Raw genomic sequence first — 17,444 nt, forward strand, 5'->3', positions numbered from 1 at the left:
GATGACTGCTTTTAATGCTATTTTACATAACAGAAAACAATATATTGTAATTCTTACACTCAGATTTAACGAATAAACTCAAATACCTCTGGAACGTTAGAAGAGAAATTTGAGAGACAGTAAAGCGAAACAAAATACTTTCAGCCCGCCTTAATGCTTTAGCAATAGAATGCAATCAAATGCACAAATACCTCAGCCTCAACCACTGACAGCCGCACACAAGGTCCAAGCGAATGATCCATAACGCGTTCCTCGACTCGTTCTACAGAAAAGCTCCGACTCATTTCAGAGAAAGGCACTTATCCGAAGCATGCCGAGGCTCATACTGCTGCTCGTTTTTCACTAATTTGATAGTCAAAACTACAGCTTACCTCGCACACGGAAAAATATACATTTGTGTAGGTTTTGCCTGGTCTTTCCATAAACGATGCCGATTTTACTGTGTTGAAATGTAGCTCTCTGAATGTCAGATCTAAGCTGAGATTGCGGTTGACTTCTGAACTGTAGAAAGTGATTTTATGGAAAGGATTTAACTCAGCTTTAATGAAACCAGTAAAAGAACTTTGAAACACTAAAGGTTAAAGTTACATTTTAATATTTGTAAGATAGTAACTGCAACTAAAACACTCTCTGCATTAGCAGTACTGATTTTTCTTCGTCAACCAAGTATAAAAACTAGAATACATGAAGCCTTTAAAATATAGCACATGGAGCCATACACATACTGTGCTTAGTTGCCGGCTGGGGCAAATCCACGACACATACGCATCCACAAAATCTGTTAACATTTAATAATTTTTCAAAGAAATACGTGAATACCAGGGAAAGATGCAAGATGTCTTTTCGGGGAATGTATAATAAAAAAAAAAAGAAAGAAAAAGAAAAGAAAAATTACCAGCTTCTTCAAATTTATGTAAAGATCTAATCACAAAATTGCTTCTAAAATAATACATCTTAACCACAAAGACCATCCATCAAAACTAAAGCGTTGGCTCTGTAAACTGAGAAGAACATAAACCATTTTGCAGTCTCTCTTTATGTGCATCTGTTGTGATTAGCATCTCCCAAACCCTGGCAGCAAACTTCAGAGTGTGGGAAAATCCACGTCCCCGCAGATGTTGCAAAGACAGGAGAGACGGAGAGCAGCAGGACAAACACCAGCCTGAGAGACAGAGCCAGGAGACACATGCGGAGGCCCAGACAGATCCCATCCCAGACAGAAAAGGCTGGTCGAACACAAAATTCTGACTTGTACCGAGGTCTTCACAGCTCGTGCCGTCTTCAGCGTGTACGAACTTAGGACATTTGTTCCTTGGAATGGTGGTGTCAAAGTAAGTTCTTCCGGGGCTTGTCCGAATCGCACGTGTGAATAACCCACTTTGCGTTTAAAAGGCAAAGCCAGCCGTTTCTCAAAGGGTATTACACTGCATCTCCCATCCTCAGCTTTTTTCAATACATTTCTCGATGCTAATTATAAGAATGCTCCCTGTGACGCTTCCCAGAGCCTGTATATTCCACTCCAGAGGCTTGGCAACGGCGGAGGCTGACAGAGCACTGGGACGCACGTACACTGGGCAGGTATCTGCATGGATTTGTGGCAACAGCTGATTTTCTGGGACAGGGGATACCACAACACGATTCAGTTGTGAATCCTGGTTTGTGCCTCCAGGTTTTTGCCATGGTTTCAGAAGCGCAGAGCAGCTTTGCAGTGAAGCTAGGCCGTCGTTATTGCTGCGTAGCTGGCAGGAAGTGAGTTCAAACACTCATCTGTGTCCAAAAAAAAAAAAAAAAAGGTTCTTTGAACTTTCAGAGAATCTAATTAAGGCTTTACACCAGCTTTTTGAAAAGCGGTGCACACAACCTTATTTCTGCAGGAGACACTTCTCTCACGAGCCTGCCCCATGAAAAGGCATCCTGCGCGCCGGCTTTTCCCCACACGGGTAGGTGAAGAGCAATTTGTAACGTGGTTAACACTTGGCCACACAAACGTCCTCCTTGTCCCCATGGGTTTCTTTGCATCCCTCCGGAGCACCTCTCCGATCCTCCCTTGTCGTGCTCCCTTTCCCCACTCCTGGGGTCGCAGCTCGCTGTTGCTGCAGGGCCGGGCTGTGCCCGAATCACCAGGCTGGGGCTTCTGGGCCGCACGCAGAGGGGGACCTTGCACCCAGCCTCGGCCGGGCCCATCTCCAGGGATGCAAGGGGAACCGCTGAGACCTACGAGTCTTTAAGAAGGCATTCTGCACGTGTTTTACAGTGCCTCCCTCTCTTTTTACCTTTTCAGGTTTTAGCCGTGCTTGTCATTAAAAGCCAACTTGGTGTTTCATCCATGTAAAAGCCTACAAGGTTTCTCCGCAGATGGTCTCCCTCACGCACGGCCAGCAGGAGCTTGGCACAGCCCTGGGCTCGGCACCGTCCCGGGGGGCGGCAGCCCCTGCCCGCCGCCTTCCTGCCCCACCGGTACCGGCCAACGGCGAGGTCCAGGCGAGCGATGCCGTCCTCACCTTGCGCACCGACCCTCTGCTTCCCCAGCGACTTTGCGGACGGGAGGTTGGGTTCTCTGGCCACTCAGGCAGTATGGAGGACACTGCCAAATTATGCTTGGCTGTACTTACTTTTTTTATTTTTATCTTCTATGGCTTGTAAAAATGCTTTTAAAAGACTGGACGTGATGCTTCGTTTTCCTGAGTGGCTCCACTTCTCCATTTGCAACAAATTCTTACTATTCCCCCTTTGAACGACTATGACTCCAGTACCAGGTTGCCTGGGAGTGGTGCCTACTGGAAGTTGCTTTAAGACTGTTATTGCAGGACCAGTAAGGGGAGCTCAAGTCTTGTTTATGGCAGGTCCTACACTAACGATGTCTGCTAGCTAGGTCTTTTTCAACCTTGCGTGTGACCAGAGCGGGGGTGCGTACGCGCACGATGCGCGGACCTGCCGCTTCTCGCTGCCGGCCAGCGGGGATCAGCGCGGGAGGCGCAGCAGAGGACGGGGGGGGGGCAACGCTCCCCCTCGGCGAGGAGAGGGCGGCCGGGGCCCCCGGGGGCGGTGCGAGGTGCGCGGGTGCCGAGTTAGACGGACCCCTTCGCCAGGCCCAGCCGGAGGAAGCTGTTGAGCACCGACCGCGTCAGCGCACAAGGAAAAGCAGCGGGTTTTGCTGCTGAATTCCGCCCGGCTGTGCGGCCCGGGGAGCGGGGAGAGCGAGCAGAGCCGGCCCGGGCCGGCGCCCGCCGGGGCCGCACGACCGCGCTCGCCCGGCAGCCGGGGCCGCAGCCTGCCCCCTCCCCGCGCCCCGGCCGGCGGGGAACCGGGGCAGCCGCCGCCCCGCCCCGCCCCCGCCCCCGCTCCGCTCCGCTCCGCCCGGCCGGGGCGCGGGGAGGCGGGCCGGGCGCTCGCCCAGAGGCCGCGGTGGCGGGCGCTGTCCCCAGGCGGGCCGGGCCGGGCGGCCCCGTCCCGTCCCTCTCCGCCCGTGGGGGCCGGCGCCGGTGAGGCACCGAGCCCAGAAATTGCGGCGAAAGCCGGCGGCGGCGCTGCTGCGGCCCCGCGGGGCTCCGTTCGCCGCCCCCGCCGCCCAGCCCGGCCGCCGCGGAAGGGGGAGCCGAGCCGAGGGCAGGGGCGGACGCCGCTTGCCTCCGCGGGCGGGTTACCGGATTAATCATTGCAGAGCCCCTGGACCGCGCCGGCGGCGCGGGGCGGTCTCCCCCGCCGCACCTCCTTCCCCCGCAGCCTGCCGCCCGCGCTCCCCGCGCCGCCGCTCACACGGACCGCAGGCAGCTGCCCGCGGCGGCCGCACCTGCCCGTTGCCTCGGCTCCAACTTTTCCTGCCTGTTGCGCGCACCGAGCATCCCGCCCGCCGCTCCCCGCCCCGCGCCGCCGCTCCGCCGGGGATGGACGCCGCGGGGCAGCGCCGCTGCTAGCCGGCCCGGCGGGCGGGCGGCCGGGGGACGCCTGCCGGGGCTCTCCGCCCCCGCCTCGGCCGCCGTTGCCATTTTCGCTGCCCCGCGCTCGGCGGGCATGGAGGTGCAGCTGGGGGTCGGCCGCGTCTACCCGCGGGCGGGAGGCAGGACCTTCCGCGGGGCTTTTCAGACCTTCTTCCAGAGCGTCTGCGAGGTTTTCCAGACGCCGCGGGACGAGCCGGGCGCCGGCCAGCAGCCGCCGGCGTGCCCGCCGAGCCCCCGGCCGCCGCCGGGCTCGCCCGCCTGCCTGCCGCCCCAGGAGCCCCGCGGCGCCGCGAAGGCGCTGCCGGCGGGCGGCCCCGCCATGGGCTCGCCCTTCCCCTGCGCCGGCGAGCTGAGGGAGCTGCTCTGCGAGGCGGGCGGGCTGCCGCTGCTGCCGCCGCCCGAGGCCGAGCCGGCGCCCAAGGAGGACCCGCTGGGCGACAGCGCCAAGCAGCTCTGCAGGGCCGTGTCCGCCTCCATGGGCCTGGCCCTGGAGGCGCTGGAGGCGCCGGGCGAGCCGCTGCCCCGCGAGGACTGCATGTTCGCGCTGCCCGCCGGGCCGCCCCGCGCCCCGCGCCCCGCCGGCGGGGACCCGCCGGAGCCGCCGCCCGCCCCGGCCGCCTTCGCGGGCGCCGAGGCCGCGCTGGCCGTCGACGCGCCCCTCCCCGGGCCGGGGCTCTACCGGGGCTCGCCGGGCCCCGCGGCGCGGCCGCCCCCGGGCTTCAGCCTGGCGCTGCCGCCCGCCCGCATCAAGCTGGAGAGCCCGCCGGGGCCGGCGGCGGGCGGCGGCTGGGACGGCCCGTGCCGCTACGGCGCCGAGATGGCCCCGCCGGGCCCCGCGCCCCCCTGGCCCGCCTTCCTCGCCGAGGAGGGGCAGCTCTACGGGCCCTGCGCCGAGCCGCCCGCCGGGCCCTTCGGCTGCGGGCGCGGGCCGGCCGCCGACACCGCCGACTTCCCCGCCGACGCCTGGTACCCGGCCGGCCGGGCGCCCTTCGCCGCCCCCGCCGCCTGCATCAAGAGCGATCTGGGGCCCTGGGCCGAGGGCTACGCCGGCGCCTACGGCGATGTCCGGTGAGTATCCGCGTCCCGCCGGCACCCCGCACCCCGCATCCCGCCGGCACCCCGCATCCCGCCGGGACCCCGCACCCCCGGCCGCCCCGCCGCCTCCCGCAGCTGCCCCGGCAGACGCCGGGGGTCCCGGCCGCCTCCGTCCTGGCTGCCCCCGCCTTGATTCATCGCTGCGCTGTCGGAGCCTTCCCTTTCACCGAAATGCTGTCACTTGTGACTTACTGGCCAAGACCGTGCCAGAAATACTGCGCTGAACTCCCGGTATTCTCCGCCGTTAAGGTTGATTGCAGTCACCTCATTTCGTTAGGGTCCGTTATCCCCCTTCTCTCGGCTGCTGTAAGCGTGCGGGAGTCGGGACACTGCGCTTCAAGCGCAGACGGATCTTGAGATGGAGTTAAAATTCTCCCTGCACCTTGCTCCGCCGTGAGCAAGACGAATGGGGAATGCGCTGTGCAGAACAGGCTGAAACTGCTGAACGGAGAGGCAGAGGAATACTGCGTGTGCTTTGAAGCTCTGATTTAAGTACAGATAGAAGATGCGTTTTAAAGTAGAGATAGAAGAGTATTTAGGAGTACGGCAGAGGAGGAAGGGTTTATGTGCTTGAAAGAAGGATTCGATGAGAAGTGATTTTTCCTCAAAAAAGGAGATTAACGGTCTCTGTAAATTAGGTATGCACAATCTAAACCAGCAGGCATATTGCATCATCACCTTTCATCGTGGCAAAACGCATTATTGCGTGAGAATCGCTGCAGCCGAGAGAAACGGGAGTGAGAACGTGACTGCAAAAGGATTTTTCTGCTGGTCAGAGGTAGCCCCAGCCACAAGTGGTTGTTACGGCCTCAGCCGGGGTTTGCATCATTGGAGTTTCATCTCCACGTGCTCCCCTGTGGCAGTCTGTGTGCTGGGAGCAAAGACTGAAAGGAACAGCTAGATTTTCCCGTTAAATTAGCACAGGGCAAATGCATCACACTCCTGCTTCTGTGCTTGGTTTGCTGCTTTAAAACGCTCACAGCTTTATTTGGGCAGTGCAGTAATTATCATCCACACAACAATTTACTTGGGGATTTTATGAAGACGTTGAGGGCTTCGCAAAAAAACTGGGATAAAAGTAAGGAAAGGTCAAAATGAGTCCAGCTGTGAGTGTCGTGTGGTGGCAGGAGTTGTGTGTACCCTGTGTACGTTCCTCTGACGTCTGCGTAAATCTCTGCTGAAATCAGTGCAGAGTGAGCAGGGGTGAATGAAGTTGGAAAAGTTTAACTGTCCAAACACCGTCAACGGATGATGCAGGTTTTTGACAGCAGAAGGCTCAGCCTGGCGATGGTTTATTTGCTTGCAAAGCCTGTGCAATAGAATCCCTCACAGATAGGGCATGTCGCGGTAAGAACAAGTTTGGGCTTACGTGGTGGTCAGCAGGCTGGACCTGGGCAGCAGGTAAGTTTTGCCCGAGTCTTGCTTTTGAGACAAGTGATGTCCTCCCTTATTCCTGTAGGAAATGCTGTATCTTCATCTTCCTTGCAGCTCTGTTCAGCGTGCTGCATCCGTGTTCCCTCTTCCCCCGGCACAGCGGCTCCGAGGGGCCTGGGCTCCCGCCGGCAGACTTCTGCAGGAGGCAGTGGCATCAAGGCCAGCACAGGGACCTTCTAAAATACCATTATCTTGTCCTTTGAACTCTGTGGCTCGTACAGCGTTACCTGGCTGCTGCGAGCGAGCAATGGACAGACAGTATTCATACCCCTCTGTGTGTTCGGATGCGATTTTAAAATGCTGTAAAGAAAGTGGAATGCTCCTTTGTGATCTGGCTAAAGCCGTACGGGTTAATTGCTGCCAGGTTTATATTTCATCCTTACAAAGTCTCCACTAACTTTACGGTGTGCTACCCATCCATTGCTCTGGCTTTTAATTTTCTGCTGGATATGCAACAGTGCCAGTGCAATGAGCAGCCTCCGCTGCAGCCGGAGCCGATGGCAGCGGGTCGCGTCCCAGCTCAGCAGCGCTCGTGCGGAGAGAAGGTCATGGGAGCTAAAACGCTTCGTAGTAAAGTTCCCTCACCGAAGGATGGTCTGCTTTGGACCTGTACTCCCCTGCTAGCTTCTAGTGGTAGGTGTAAGTTCCTGCCCTACGTGGCACCGCACGGAGAGCTTTACGCTCTCGGAAATGCAGCCTCAGCATTTTCCTTGGGAGTGGCGGAGAGCCCTTCTGTGGGCTCACTGCAGCGTCCCCGGCTGAGGAGATCTGCGCTTCAGATCCCCGCAGTGCTGGCAGTGGCAGCTGCAGGCGCAGCCCCATCTTCTCTGAAGAATAATAAAGAGCATTTTAAGGTGTGTTGCTCCTAGTTCTTTGCACGTTTTGAACGGTCCTGCTTTGTGCTAGCGGGATCCCATCTCTTCCCTGCGAGGTGAACCTCTCTGCAAAACCCCAGCTCTGCTCTGGCGCAGGCTGGGTCGGGGGTAGGTCGGTGTTTCAGAAGTTAGAGACACCCTCTCCCCTTCAGACATGGCCCAAAAGCAAGAACAGTTTCTTAATATTTTGGGGGAGTTGTTTACATTTTCCCTTTATGTAAACTAGTATCAGTTTGGGTTTCGGGGCTCCTAGTGGGAGAGTTTCTACTTGTAAAGCCGTGAGAGAGGGGAGCCGGATTGCTGGAGGGATCGTTAATGGAAAATCGGGTGCTGGCTTCCACCTCGGTCCGGGATACAGCATGCACAGCTCATAAAACAAATGCTGTCAGCTGCAGGGCGATGCCTTGGAAGCCAGCGGGTCTGACAGGACCGAACTCAGGTGCCCCCTCGGCAGGAGCCACCCTCGCCCTCTCGGGTCGGGGTTGGTGGTCTCCAGGCGCAGCGCGCAGGGGGGTGCGGGGTGGGACGGGTGCTCGGAGCGGCGCGGGTGCAGATCCGTAACTGCTGCCTGCCCCTTTGCGTGCGCAGGGCGGGATTTGTCTGGGTTTAGAGGCACCGAAACGTTGCAGAGAAAACAAGGCATTAACACAATTTAATTTAATTTACAGCTTTTGATATAGTGCACCTGATTGTGCCAGTAATGCTTATGTATAATTAGCAAATTAATCCAAGCTTTTGTTACTCTGTGGGCTCATAGCTGTTTATCTTTGCGCGCTGGTTATTGCATAATTATTACCAGCAGTCTTCGAGGTGACTAAATAACCTGTTTTAAGAGCGAGACGCAGCACAGATAGAATAAATCTAAAGTTACGGCGTCAAACCGAGTTGTGAGATCAAAACACAGTGGCAGTTAAGTGGCGTAGGCCTATTTGGTTTAAATTATAGTGGAATCAAAGAAGGCGCTATGACTGAAGCAGTGGAAACAAAGGTGATTGATAAACGAATTTAAGGGGTACTTGGCTCAGAAAAATCTAGCTGTCCACGTAGTTTCAGGCTTTTTTTAAGTGGCGCTTGCTGTTCCTACTGTTACCTGTTTGGTGTCCCTGTGTTTGCTGGTTACACCTACCTGCAGATTCCTTTCTTCAGTTCGGTTGTAATCAGCCTGGGCGAGTGCCATGTGTTTACGCATCACCTGGCATAATGGCTATATAATCCTTTTTGTGGCCAGCTATGTAATTGTGATACTGCTTAAAGATAACACCTGTAGTAATTTCTACCTGCTGAAGGAGATAAGAGTCTGATAAAAAGACGGGGGCAGGTTAGTGTAGTAACAGACAGCCGAGGCAGGAGGCCGTTCTCGGCGCTGCCCTCGCTCCCAGCCGGTGCCCAGCCGCCTGGTCCGTCCCGCGCCCGCCTGGGCGCTGCTTTGGCATCCCTGTCCCCAGGAGAGGTCTGGGGTCCTGACCCTCAGCTCTGCACTGGTGGGGCTCAAAAACCCACGGGAAGGGGGTGACCCTCCCGCCTGCTGTTGTCAGGATGACCTTTCTGCTCAGGCGAATGGCGATATTATGTTAAAATTTCTTTTGAAGACAAGCCGTGCATGGAAGAATGCTGTTTCCGAAAGCCTGTCCCTCTGGCCAGCTTCGTGATACGTACTCATGGTCTGCAGCTGCTGGTACGGATCCATGGACAGCGAACCTCGAGTGGCTGGGAAAGTCATCAGTGTGCTAAAACTTTTTGATGGTTCCTGATAAAGGAGAAGAGAAAGCATAAAAAAGAACTCTTCCTCATCACCTTTCAGTTCTTGTCCCTCCTGGCAGTTTTAGACACAGAAGACAACGCCAGTCCTGCACCAGCGCCGTGTCTGGTCTAGAGAACTCAAGACTCCTTTAACTGTGAATTGGCACGCTATCAGGCTATGACAAGACGCTCATCTGTCATGGCTTGAGTTAAAAGTTGTGAAACAAGTGATACTCTGTGGCTGGGTAACTGGAGTAGCCGGGATGTGAAAAGTTCTGCTCAAGCCTTGTTCTTGCAGAATAGCAGCGGGTGCAGCGAACCCCTCGTGACCGGGGAGAGTGGCTGAGATGGGCACCGCCGGCTTCCCCACGGCTGTACCGGGAGCACGGCACTTGTGGTTCCTTTTTCTTGCTCCTGAGCGCTGCTATCTGAAGAACTCCGGCATGCAAGCCAAAGCTCATTGATTTTCTTCCATGCTTAGCTGGTTGACTTGTTTTCATTTCATTTCGAGGGTGCTGATTTATTGAGTCTTTCCCACGAGATTATCCTTTTCCACAGCTAGTTACCTCGACTCTGCACACAGTGGTGTGAGCGCAGCGAGTCGCCCTTTCTAGAGACGGGCTCTTTGACTTGACGCTGGGCGCCTGGGTCCCGATGGCGTAACACGCGGACAGACTGGCCGTTTTCTTTTGAAGATGCCCAGAACCACCCAAAAAACGTTCCAGACTGGAAGGATTATGGCCCTTGTGTTATCACGCTGGCTGAGCCCATGGGAATTAAAAAAGCGTTGGTACTCTCAACCCTCACGCAGCGCTGGAAGTGGTGGAAGCTCTGCCCGAGGGGCTGGCACGGCCCTTTCCTTTGCCATTAAACTGGCATTTATGGCTGCGGCGATGAATGAAGGAAAACCAACTGTTTCCAGTGTTCCTCCTTTTCCAACTTGCTCCTTCCACTCAACTGATTTTGGTTCTGGGGCGTTCCTAGTGTTTCCGTAGCATATACCAAGTATCATAAAATGGTCTCCCTCTTTTTTCCCCCTCCCTCCTCTTCTGTCCTTCCCTCTCGTGTGGACTCTCCCTCTCTCCAGCTCTCCCTGTGCCATTGGGAAGGGGAGATGTGTCACCTTGTTACGGCAGGGGCTATGGAGGGCAGACACACCGTGTGTTTGCGTGGGACCTGCCCATCCGCTCTCACGACACAAACCATCTCTTTGCTTTTCCACCCGTTCGTTATAAAGCTGTTCAAGGGCAGACTTTGCCCCATCCTCTTCTCCCCATGCCTTGAATTTCTGAGCTCTTACACCCTCTGGAAACTGGTTCCAAAGTCTTAGGCTTGATATCAACAGTGATTATTTCCCCCCACCAGTTTCTCTTAGGTGCTGGTTGCAATGACAGGATGAGCTCTGCAAGACACTTGGCATAGAGAACAGTGGCTGAATTCAGAAAAAATCACCAAAGAAATAATGCATAAAGAGCTGTAAGAGTGTCGATGGGTTTGAGTTGTACAGGCATTTTGTGTGCTTGTCCTGCATTCCTGGGCAGGAAGCAGTAAAGGATTTGCTCGTGACAGCTATTCTCCTACTTGTACAGCTTTTACATTTTTTCTGCCGTCTGCAGTATTCACTGGTGTTTATTTGTTAGGCAGATGCTAGCTGTGCTCCGCATTACTTCCTGCAGTCAGTCTATCGTATCACCCGTTGGTTTTCCTGTTAGGAGAACTTAATTCCAGCCAAAGAGAGCTAGTTAAAAATTGGTAGTGATTTGGTGCTTTTTCTGAGGTCAAAAGGGCAATATATTTCAAAGTACTGATTGTGCATGAGAGATAAACCGTGTTTTGTGGCCCGCATAGGAACCTAGGGCTTTCCATATTGCCGTATCTGAAAGAAAACTGCTCCGGTGCTCAGCTGCGCCTTTGCGCACGTGTTTCGTTCTCGGGACGGACATCGGCTCTGGTGCAGGATCAGCGCCGCGGGGACGGACATCAGCCCCGGTGCAGGATCACACCCTCTCTCGGGACACGTCTCCCCTGGCGCTGCGGCCACACGTGGGAGCGGGAGGTCGGTGCTGCTGGCGGGCCCCTGGCAGCGCGGCCACGCTCGGTGATGATCTGTCACCGCGCTGCCGAAGACACCTGTGGGCATCGCGGCGTAGAAGGTATCGGCACGGGGCAGGGGCCGTGTCGTGCCGAGGAGCCCGGCGCCCGCGGCGGGTTGGCGGGTGCTCGTGTCGGGAGCGCGCCGCTGCCGCCAGCGCGTCCCTGCAGCCTGGAGCGGGCGATTCCTGGAAGTCTCTGCCGCTGGCCCCTCTCTGCAGAGCCGGGAAGGTGTGGGACCGTCCGGCAAGAATGAGAGCAGAAACACTGTAGCGAGGCGGTGAATGCTGGATGCCATCGGCCGCCCCGGCAGCCCCTCCGGACCGCGCGCAGCCCCCCCCTCGCCTCCCTCCGAGGACCCTCCAAGGCCACGCTTGGCTCCGGGCGGGAGACAACAGTTCGCCCTGTGCCCGGGCCGGGGTGGCACCTTCCGGTTGCATCTCTCAGGCGAAAGCAAGACAAAGGCATGCGGTACTTCCCGAGCAAATTTCAGGTGGGCGGCTCAAGGAAAAAGGACGGCGAGAGCCGGAGCTGATCGGAAGTCGGCGTCTGTGCGTGGTGGGAAGGGATGTCTCTCACGCGTGTGCTCCGGAACTGGGAGGAAATCTGGAAACGTTGCCATTTTCTGCAGGAAGAGATTCCAAAATTTCCTAAAATATTGGAAATTTTTTCGGTCGTATGGGAATGTTCTGTTTTGGTGTGACAAAAGCAGTTTCGTTTCACAGAGTTAAAAATAATTTGTAGTAGAGAGCAGTAGTTCAGGTCTTTGTATTTTTCTGTCATTCATATTAATTACATTTTTGTCTCAGCACTGAGCTTCATTCATATTTTATAAATTTCTGAATTTAAAATGGCTGTCCTAATTTGCCATTTCTGTATCGGCCATTGTTATTCTAATTGGCTTTCAGTCCGTACTTGGCACGCTCGCTGGTGGCTGTCCACTGGGATGCTTCAGTAGGCTGTTTAGTTTGGAATGGATACTTTCCACTTGTGATTGTAGGCTAAAATTACAAAGTTAAATATAAAAGAAAAAAATCGTATTATTTTATCATCCGGTGGAACATTTTAAATTTATCAAATGAGCATTCACTGAAAGAAAACTATTCTGTGGGAGACTTTATACTACTTCTAGTAAAAACCATTTGTTCTCTGGGCTGCTCTGGTAGATCTCAAAGCTCTGTGCAGCGGTTGTATGACTCAGAAAGTTAAACATTGGAAATATATAGAAAAAATGAAATTCCCCCTTGCACAGACATTCAGCATCTTTCCCAATGAGATGCTCCCAGGTGGGGCTGCCGCGTGAGTTGTTAGAGGAGGATTTTACTGTTTGGTGTGTTGCAAGATGATCTACGTGCCCGGAGAGGTCTCAGCTTTGCCCCTTTCGCTCTATCCCCCCTGCATTCCCCTGGTGCATTTTCAGGGTGTTGGCAGTCTTGAGCGCATTTGCAGGTGGAAAAAAACCCAGCACGGCATTGTAAGCCAGAGGGCAATGCTAAGCAAGAAGCTTCAGATGAACCTAGCTGCCCGAAGGGCTTATGAGACATGGTAGTTTCCTCCTCTTGTTCAGTTTATGTAAATTTTTTTTTTTTTTGCAATTTAAAGTGAATGTTCTTATTTTGAAGACTGTTTTCTGCCAAAAGGGACATCTGCACCAGAAACCGAGACAAGGCGAATGCTGCAAAATCATCTTGGACGGACGAACTGGCTCGTGTCAGCTGGGGAGAGGCTGCTCTTTGACACCACATCGAATTGGTGACGTGGCGCAGGGGGCATGGGCGCCTGTCTTTGTTCTTACTGTTAGGTAAGATGTGGCCATTTACCAGAAATGATCTCCTCTCGCCTTGGATGAACCCATTTCTACACCACGTTCATAGAATGCAGCAGCGGCAAAGCTTTCTGCGTGGGTACCAGATCCTTTCCAGCTCTTTTTTCCCTCGAGAGCCGGGAGACAGCATGCACCAGAGGCAGATGTCCTGTCTCCCTTTTTAGTGGAGCGTTTATGCCCGGTACACAATTAAGAGGCAGATACCAGCTTGTCATCTCTTAATACCCGGCCAGTGCAGGCATGCCATCGTGTCTCTGCCCCCTGTTCTCCTCTTGTTTTCACAGCTGCTGGATTGCAAACTAAACCGGGGTATTGCAACTTCCCGTGGCTGCCGGGGCAAGCGGCAGCCATGGAGTGGACCTCGCCGCGTTCTGCCCAGACCAGCACGGCGGCAGGCGCGGCTGTGGCGGTGGAAGACAGCCAGCAGTGTCTTCTGTGAGTCTTTGCTTCAGCTGGATCTTCTCCTCCTCCCGCACAGGTACCAGCAGGGAACACCTGGAAGATCCTCTCTGGCCGCTGCAAGTCTTCTGCGCGGGAAGCAGGCGCAGCAGCACGGACCGAGAGGGCCCGGTAACCCGCTCAGAGTCCTGCCTTACAGCCCAGGCGTCATGGCCAACGAGCGGGGGGAGGCCCCAGGGCCGCTGTCTGGATCTCGTTAGTGTTCTTTGAAGAAGTCTTGGGGACAGCAGTGGATGTGTTACCTTCCAGCACGCCGGTAGGACGCGGTGAGTGCTGAGGGGTGATGCCGCCAGGTGTTCGGATGCTGCCACACCGACAGCGAGATCCAGCATTCGCCCGTGGGGCATCCCTGCCCTGCTGCAGCTCGCCTCAGGTGGGAACCCTACCGAATCTGCGTCCAGCTGCTTTTCCCTCTTGCCCACAGCTGCGAGGGCAGAGCAGCCAGCCCGGAGGGTTCTTCCCCCCGTCTGTACTGGGCCTGGCACGCTGCTCACTGGGTTTGGTGGTTGGATGCAGGATGCTGTGCTTGTGCCGTACCGTTTGAGCACCGTGTTGCACGTGCATGAACCATCGCTGCTTCTCTTCTGCAGCCCAGGGGAGCCCCGATGGCTGCGGCCCCCGCAGCACGCTCCCTGGGCGAGGGAGCCGAGCACGGGCCCCTGGGGTGCCGGCAGCGCAGGGGGTACCGCCGTGCATCGAGTATCGGCACACGCACAGGGCCTTACAGAGGCTTGTTTCGCTCTGCGTAAAGGCTTTAAATCCGTGAGTACAAAGTGTAACTTAGGATTTGACTTTGAATATGAACAGTTGGAGCTGTTTACGAGCAAGGAGCTTTTACCTGATACACAAAAGCACATTCGGTTTCTTGTAGATCACTTGTAGTTCAGGTCTTTTGCAGCGAGAGTGATGCTGGGTCCTGTGACAGAAAGCTGAATAAAAATGCTGATTTATTTTGGGGAGTGAGAAGCAAATCTTACATTTTGTGTACATCCTTAGGGGTGAGAACAGTACACTTCCAGCGGCCCCATCGCTCACAGTTTTGAGTTAGGACCTAAGTGAGAGGAGTGGCAGGAGCCTCAGCTTGGACATCCAGAAGCTTCGGGCTGCAGTTGCAGAGTGGCGAGCCTTCCTTTGGAAAGAGTTTTGGGATCGCAGGGTGGGAAGGCAGGTCTGATTGTTAACAGTATCTCCTTGAAAAAGCTAGAGCCTATAAAAGAAGTTGTTTCGTGAACTTCACGTTTGTGCCGTGCAGCAGAAAGCATGAATTTTGCTTTGAGCCTGTGGAAGAAGTTGACGTGTCTCTGCGTGTCTGACAGTGCTGCTGACAGCCCCGCTGTCCTGCTGACCGAGTGCTTTGCTGGCGAGCCAGGCAGGAGCCTCACCCGTTACTGTGCTCATGTGCTGACAGCAAAGGATCCTCGTGGTTTCCTGTGATCCCAGTGGAAATCCCGAGGGCTGAGGCTGTGCGAGGCATGCACCCTCTGCTTGCAGTTCAGGCGGAGCGAGTTACATCTGGACCTTGAGGAAGCTGGTAGCCGGGCAAGCGGGGGGCTGGTTGGGCTGGTGAGCTGCACTCTTGACCGGGTGAAAACATCTGTCTTTTGGGAGGGAGATGTTTCAAGGCTTGGGATTTACAGAGTACAGGGCAGTATTGGTGCAGGAGAAGGGAAAAAGACGTAGAGATGCTGGTCATTTTCCGTCAATCAATGATTCTCAGCGTTTTGAGATGCTGGTTGTGATAACAGGGCCATGAGAAGTCAGCGCTGGCAGTTGTGGTGGGAAAAGGAGGCGAGATGAACCTCAGCTCTGGAGATGGGGGGCGGTGGGGGTGCTGGGTTGGGGGTGCTGGGCTGGGGGTGCTGGGCTCCGCCAGCCCCGGCTGCCTTGGCACAGCTCGGCTAGCATCACGCCGACGCCTTGGGGCACCAGCCTTCATTCGGTCCACGGGTCCCTGGGGACCTCTGGACTGCGTTAGGGGTCCGTGGAGGGTAACTGCCAATTATCCGTAGGTTTGGGTGTGCTGTACGGGGCACCTGGCTGCATCTGTGTGGATGAGCATTCCTGGGTTTGGACTTGGCGCGACCTCGGCCAGCCCTGACCTGGCGTTTGAGGCTGGCTGCTGCGGAGAAGCCGGGCTGCTTGTTTTCCTGCGGTGGGAGAAAGCAGTTTGGTCGCTTTGGGATTTTAACTCAGACAGGCTGGTGGCCCTGCTGTCGGTAGCCGCTGCACACTGTGTGGACCAGAACTGGCTTTATTTTTTAACAATAATAGCGATCTGAGCAAGCTCATTAAAATAAAAAGGACCTGACCCAGTTGTCATGGCAAAGACTTGTAATGGCGGTTCTTCATCCATATTCCCTTTCACTGCGTCCACTGCTGTCTCTGTCTCCTCCGCTGATCTGCCTGCGCTGGCTGTGCTGCTCATCCACGTCCAGCTGCAGCTTAATCCTTCTGCCGGCTCTGGACGTGGGGCAAAGCGAAGGAGGGGGTGTCCCCGGAGCGCCCCGCAGCCCTGCATCGCGCGGGGTGCCTTGCTCACCTGGGCACGCTGCCTGCAGCAGCGGTGGCAGTCGTTGCAACGTATGTTTGTGGTTTAGTCTGCTTTTAAAATAATGATTACAACGCCGATTCTTCTCATGGGTGTTTTTAAGTGAAGTTCAATATATCCTCTAACAGTAATAAAATATTACTGGTAATAGTACTTTGTGTTTTTATGGCACTTTGCTTCTGAAGCACTTAGGAGCAGCAATTCATTTAGCCTGCAGGCAATCGTGCAAAATAGGTATTCTTCCTTCTCCGTAGATGGGGGAGATGAGATTTGTCGTGAGCCGGCGGCTTTGGCAGCAGTCCCTCAGCTCACGTCAACGGCCGTGCACCCTGGCAGCCGTCGGAGCTGGGCTCCCGGGGGCTGGCTTGGGTTCTGTGCCTGGTTTTGGGAGGGAGTCCTGCAGAAGCGTACTTGTGCGCTGGACTTTACGCCCTGTCAATAGTCCCATTTACTTTAGCAGACCCGAGTGCTGTCCTCGGGGATGTCTGACCCCATTCAGCTCCCGGGCGGGCGGCGGACGGTGTTTGCAGGAGAGGGGTTACAGGAGTGCAGTGCTCACCTCGGGAGATCCGAGCGGGAGAGCCTCCGCCGTCCCCGGATGCCTGCCCGGGCAGCAGGGCAGAGGGAGGTGGGACGGGTGGGGAGGGCGGGCTTGGCTCGGGCTGCTCTCTCACCTCTGCTTTTTTCCTGTTTAGTGCAATCGGAGCAGAAGCCAGAAAGAGCAAGGTCACCTGCGCTCCTCTGTGGTTTGAAACTCCCTGGCTCCCCGTCTGGGGAGGCCTTTTTAAATAATGAGAACAAACGAAGTCAAATGCCGACACGTCCTCAGAAGCGGTGAGAATGATTTGTCAGGACACAGACCGCAGATTAAGTGATTTTTCAGTAGCAGCAATCATCTGAAAAATATAGCCCAGCTCCATGGGTATTTATAGCTGGTGCCCTTTCCCCGGGCAGCAGGCACCCGTCCCACTGGGCAGGAATGGGATGCCGCCCGGCCCCAGGCATCCCGGGTATCCGCACAGGGTGAATCACACCCCGAGCTCTCTGCAGGTCTCCTGGTGACTTTTCTGTGCAATCAAAAAAGCAGAATGGAGCACACCACAACGAATAAATACAATCCCCAGTGCAGGGCAGCGGATAAGCCCGTGCTTTTGCTGGAGGGGCTGGTTGGGTGCCTCCGTTGCGCTGCCCGGGGCGTGGGGCTGCCGAGGGGCTGCGTAATGCCATGGACCACGCTGAGCTCCTCAAGATTGCAGGCAAGGCGGCCTCCGCTTCCAAAACAGCTCTGGGAGCAAAAGAGGTGTCCTTAAGCAAGGCTTAGAGAGTTGGTGCAGAACCGCCGATGCTGGGACGCCAGTAGCGGTTTTTTATTTGTATGGCGCATCCTCTTCTGCGAGAGCGAGGGAGCTCTGCGGGCAGCCGTCCTCTGGCTTAGCTGG

General features: G+C 55.6%; 1 protein-coding gene and 1 long non-coding RNA gene across 3 annotated transcripts in view; one reads left to right on the plus strand and one right to left on the minus strand.

Moving 5' to 3' along the window:
- Nucleotides 1–572: 572 nt before the first annotated feature.
- On the minus strand, nucleotides 573–5,772 carry LOC142603300 (uncharacterized). The gene is made up of 2 exons (XR_012837192.1): nucleotides 5,226–5,772; nucleotides 573–1,767 (listed from the first exon to the last, which is right to left on the minus strand). It is a non-coding gene; the product is annotated as an uncharacterized LOC142603300 (long non-coding RNA).
- The window catches only part of AR (androgen receptor), a 61,323-nt gene continuing 47,259 nt past the window's right edge, over nucleotides 3,381–17,444 (plus strand). Inside the window, exon 1 of one of the 2 annotated variants that reach the window (XM_075762977.1) lies at nucleotides 3,381–5,006. In XM_075762977.1, coding sequence (XP_075619092.1) covers nucleotides 4,012–5,006 — 995 coding nt within the window. In that variant the 5' untranslated portion in view covers nucleotides 3,381–4,011. The remainder of the gene's footprint in view (nucleotides 5,007–17,444) is intronic. The other variant, XM_075762976.1, reaches the window with a different exon arrangement.

Source organism: Balearica regulorum, chromosome 11, assembly GCF_011004875.1.
Source record: "Balearica regulorum gibbericeps isolate bBalReg1 chromosome 11, bBalReg1.pri, whole genome shotgun sequence".
Taxonomy (NCBI): domain Eukaryota; kingdom Metazoa; phylum Chordata; class Aves; order Gruiformes; family Gruidae; genus Balearica; species Balearica regulorum.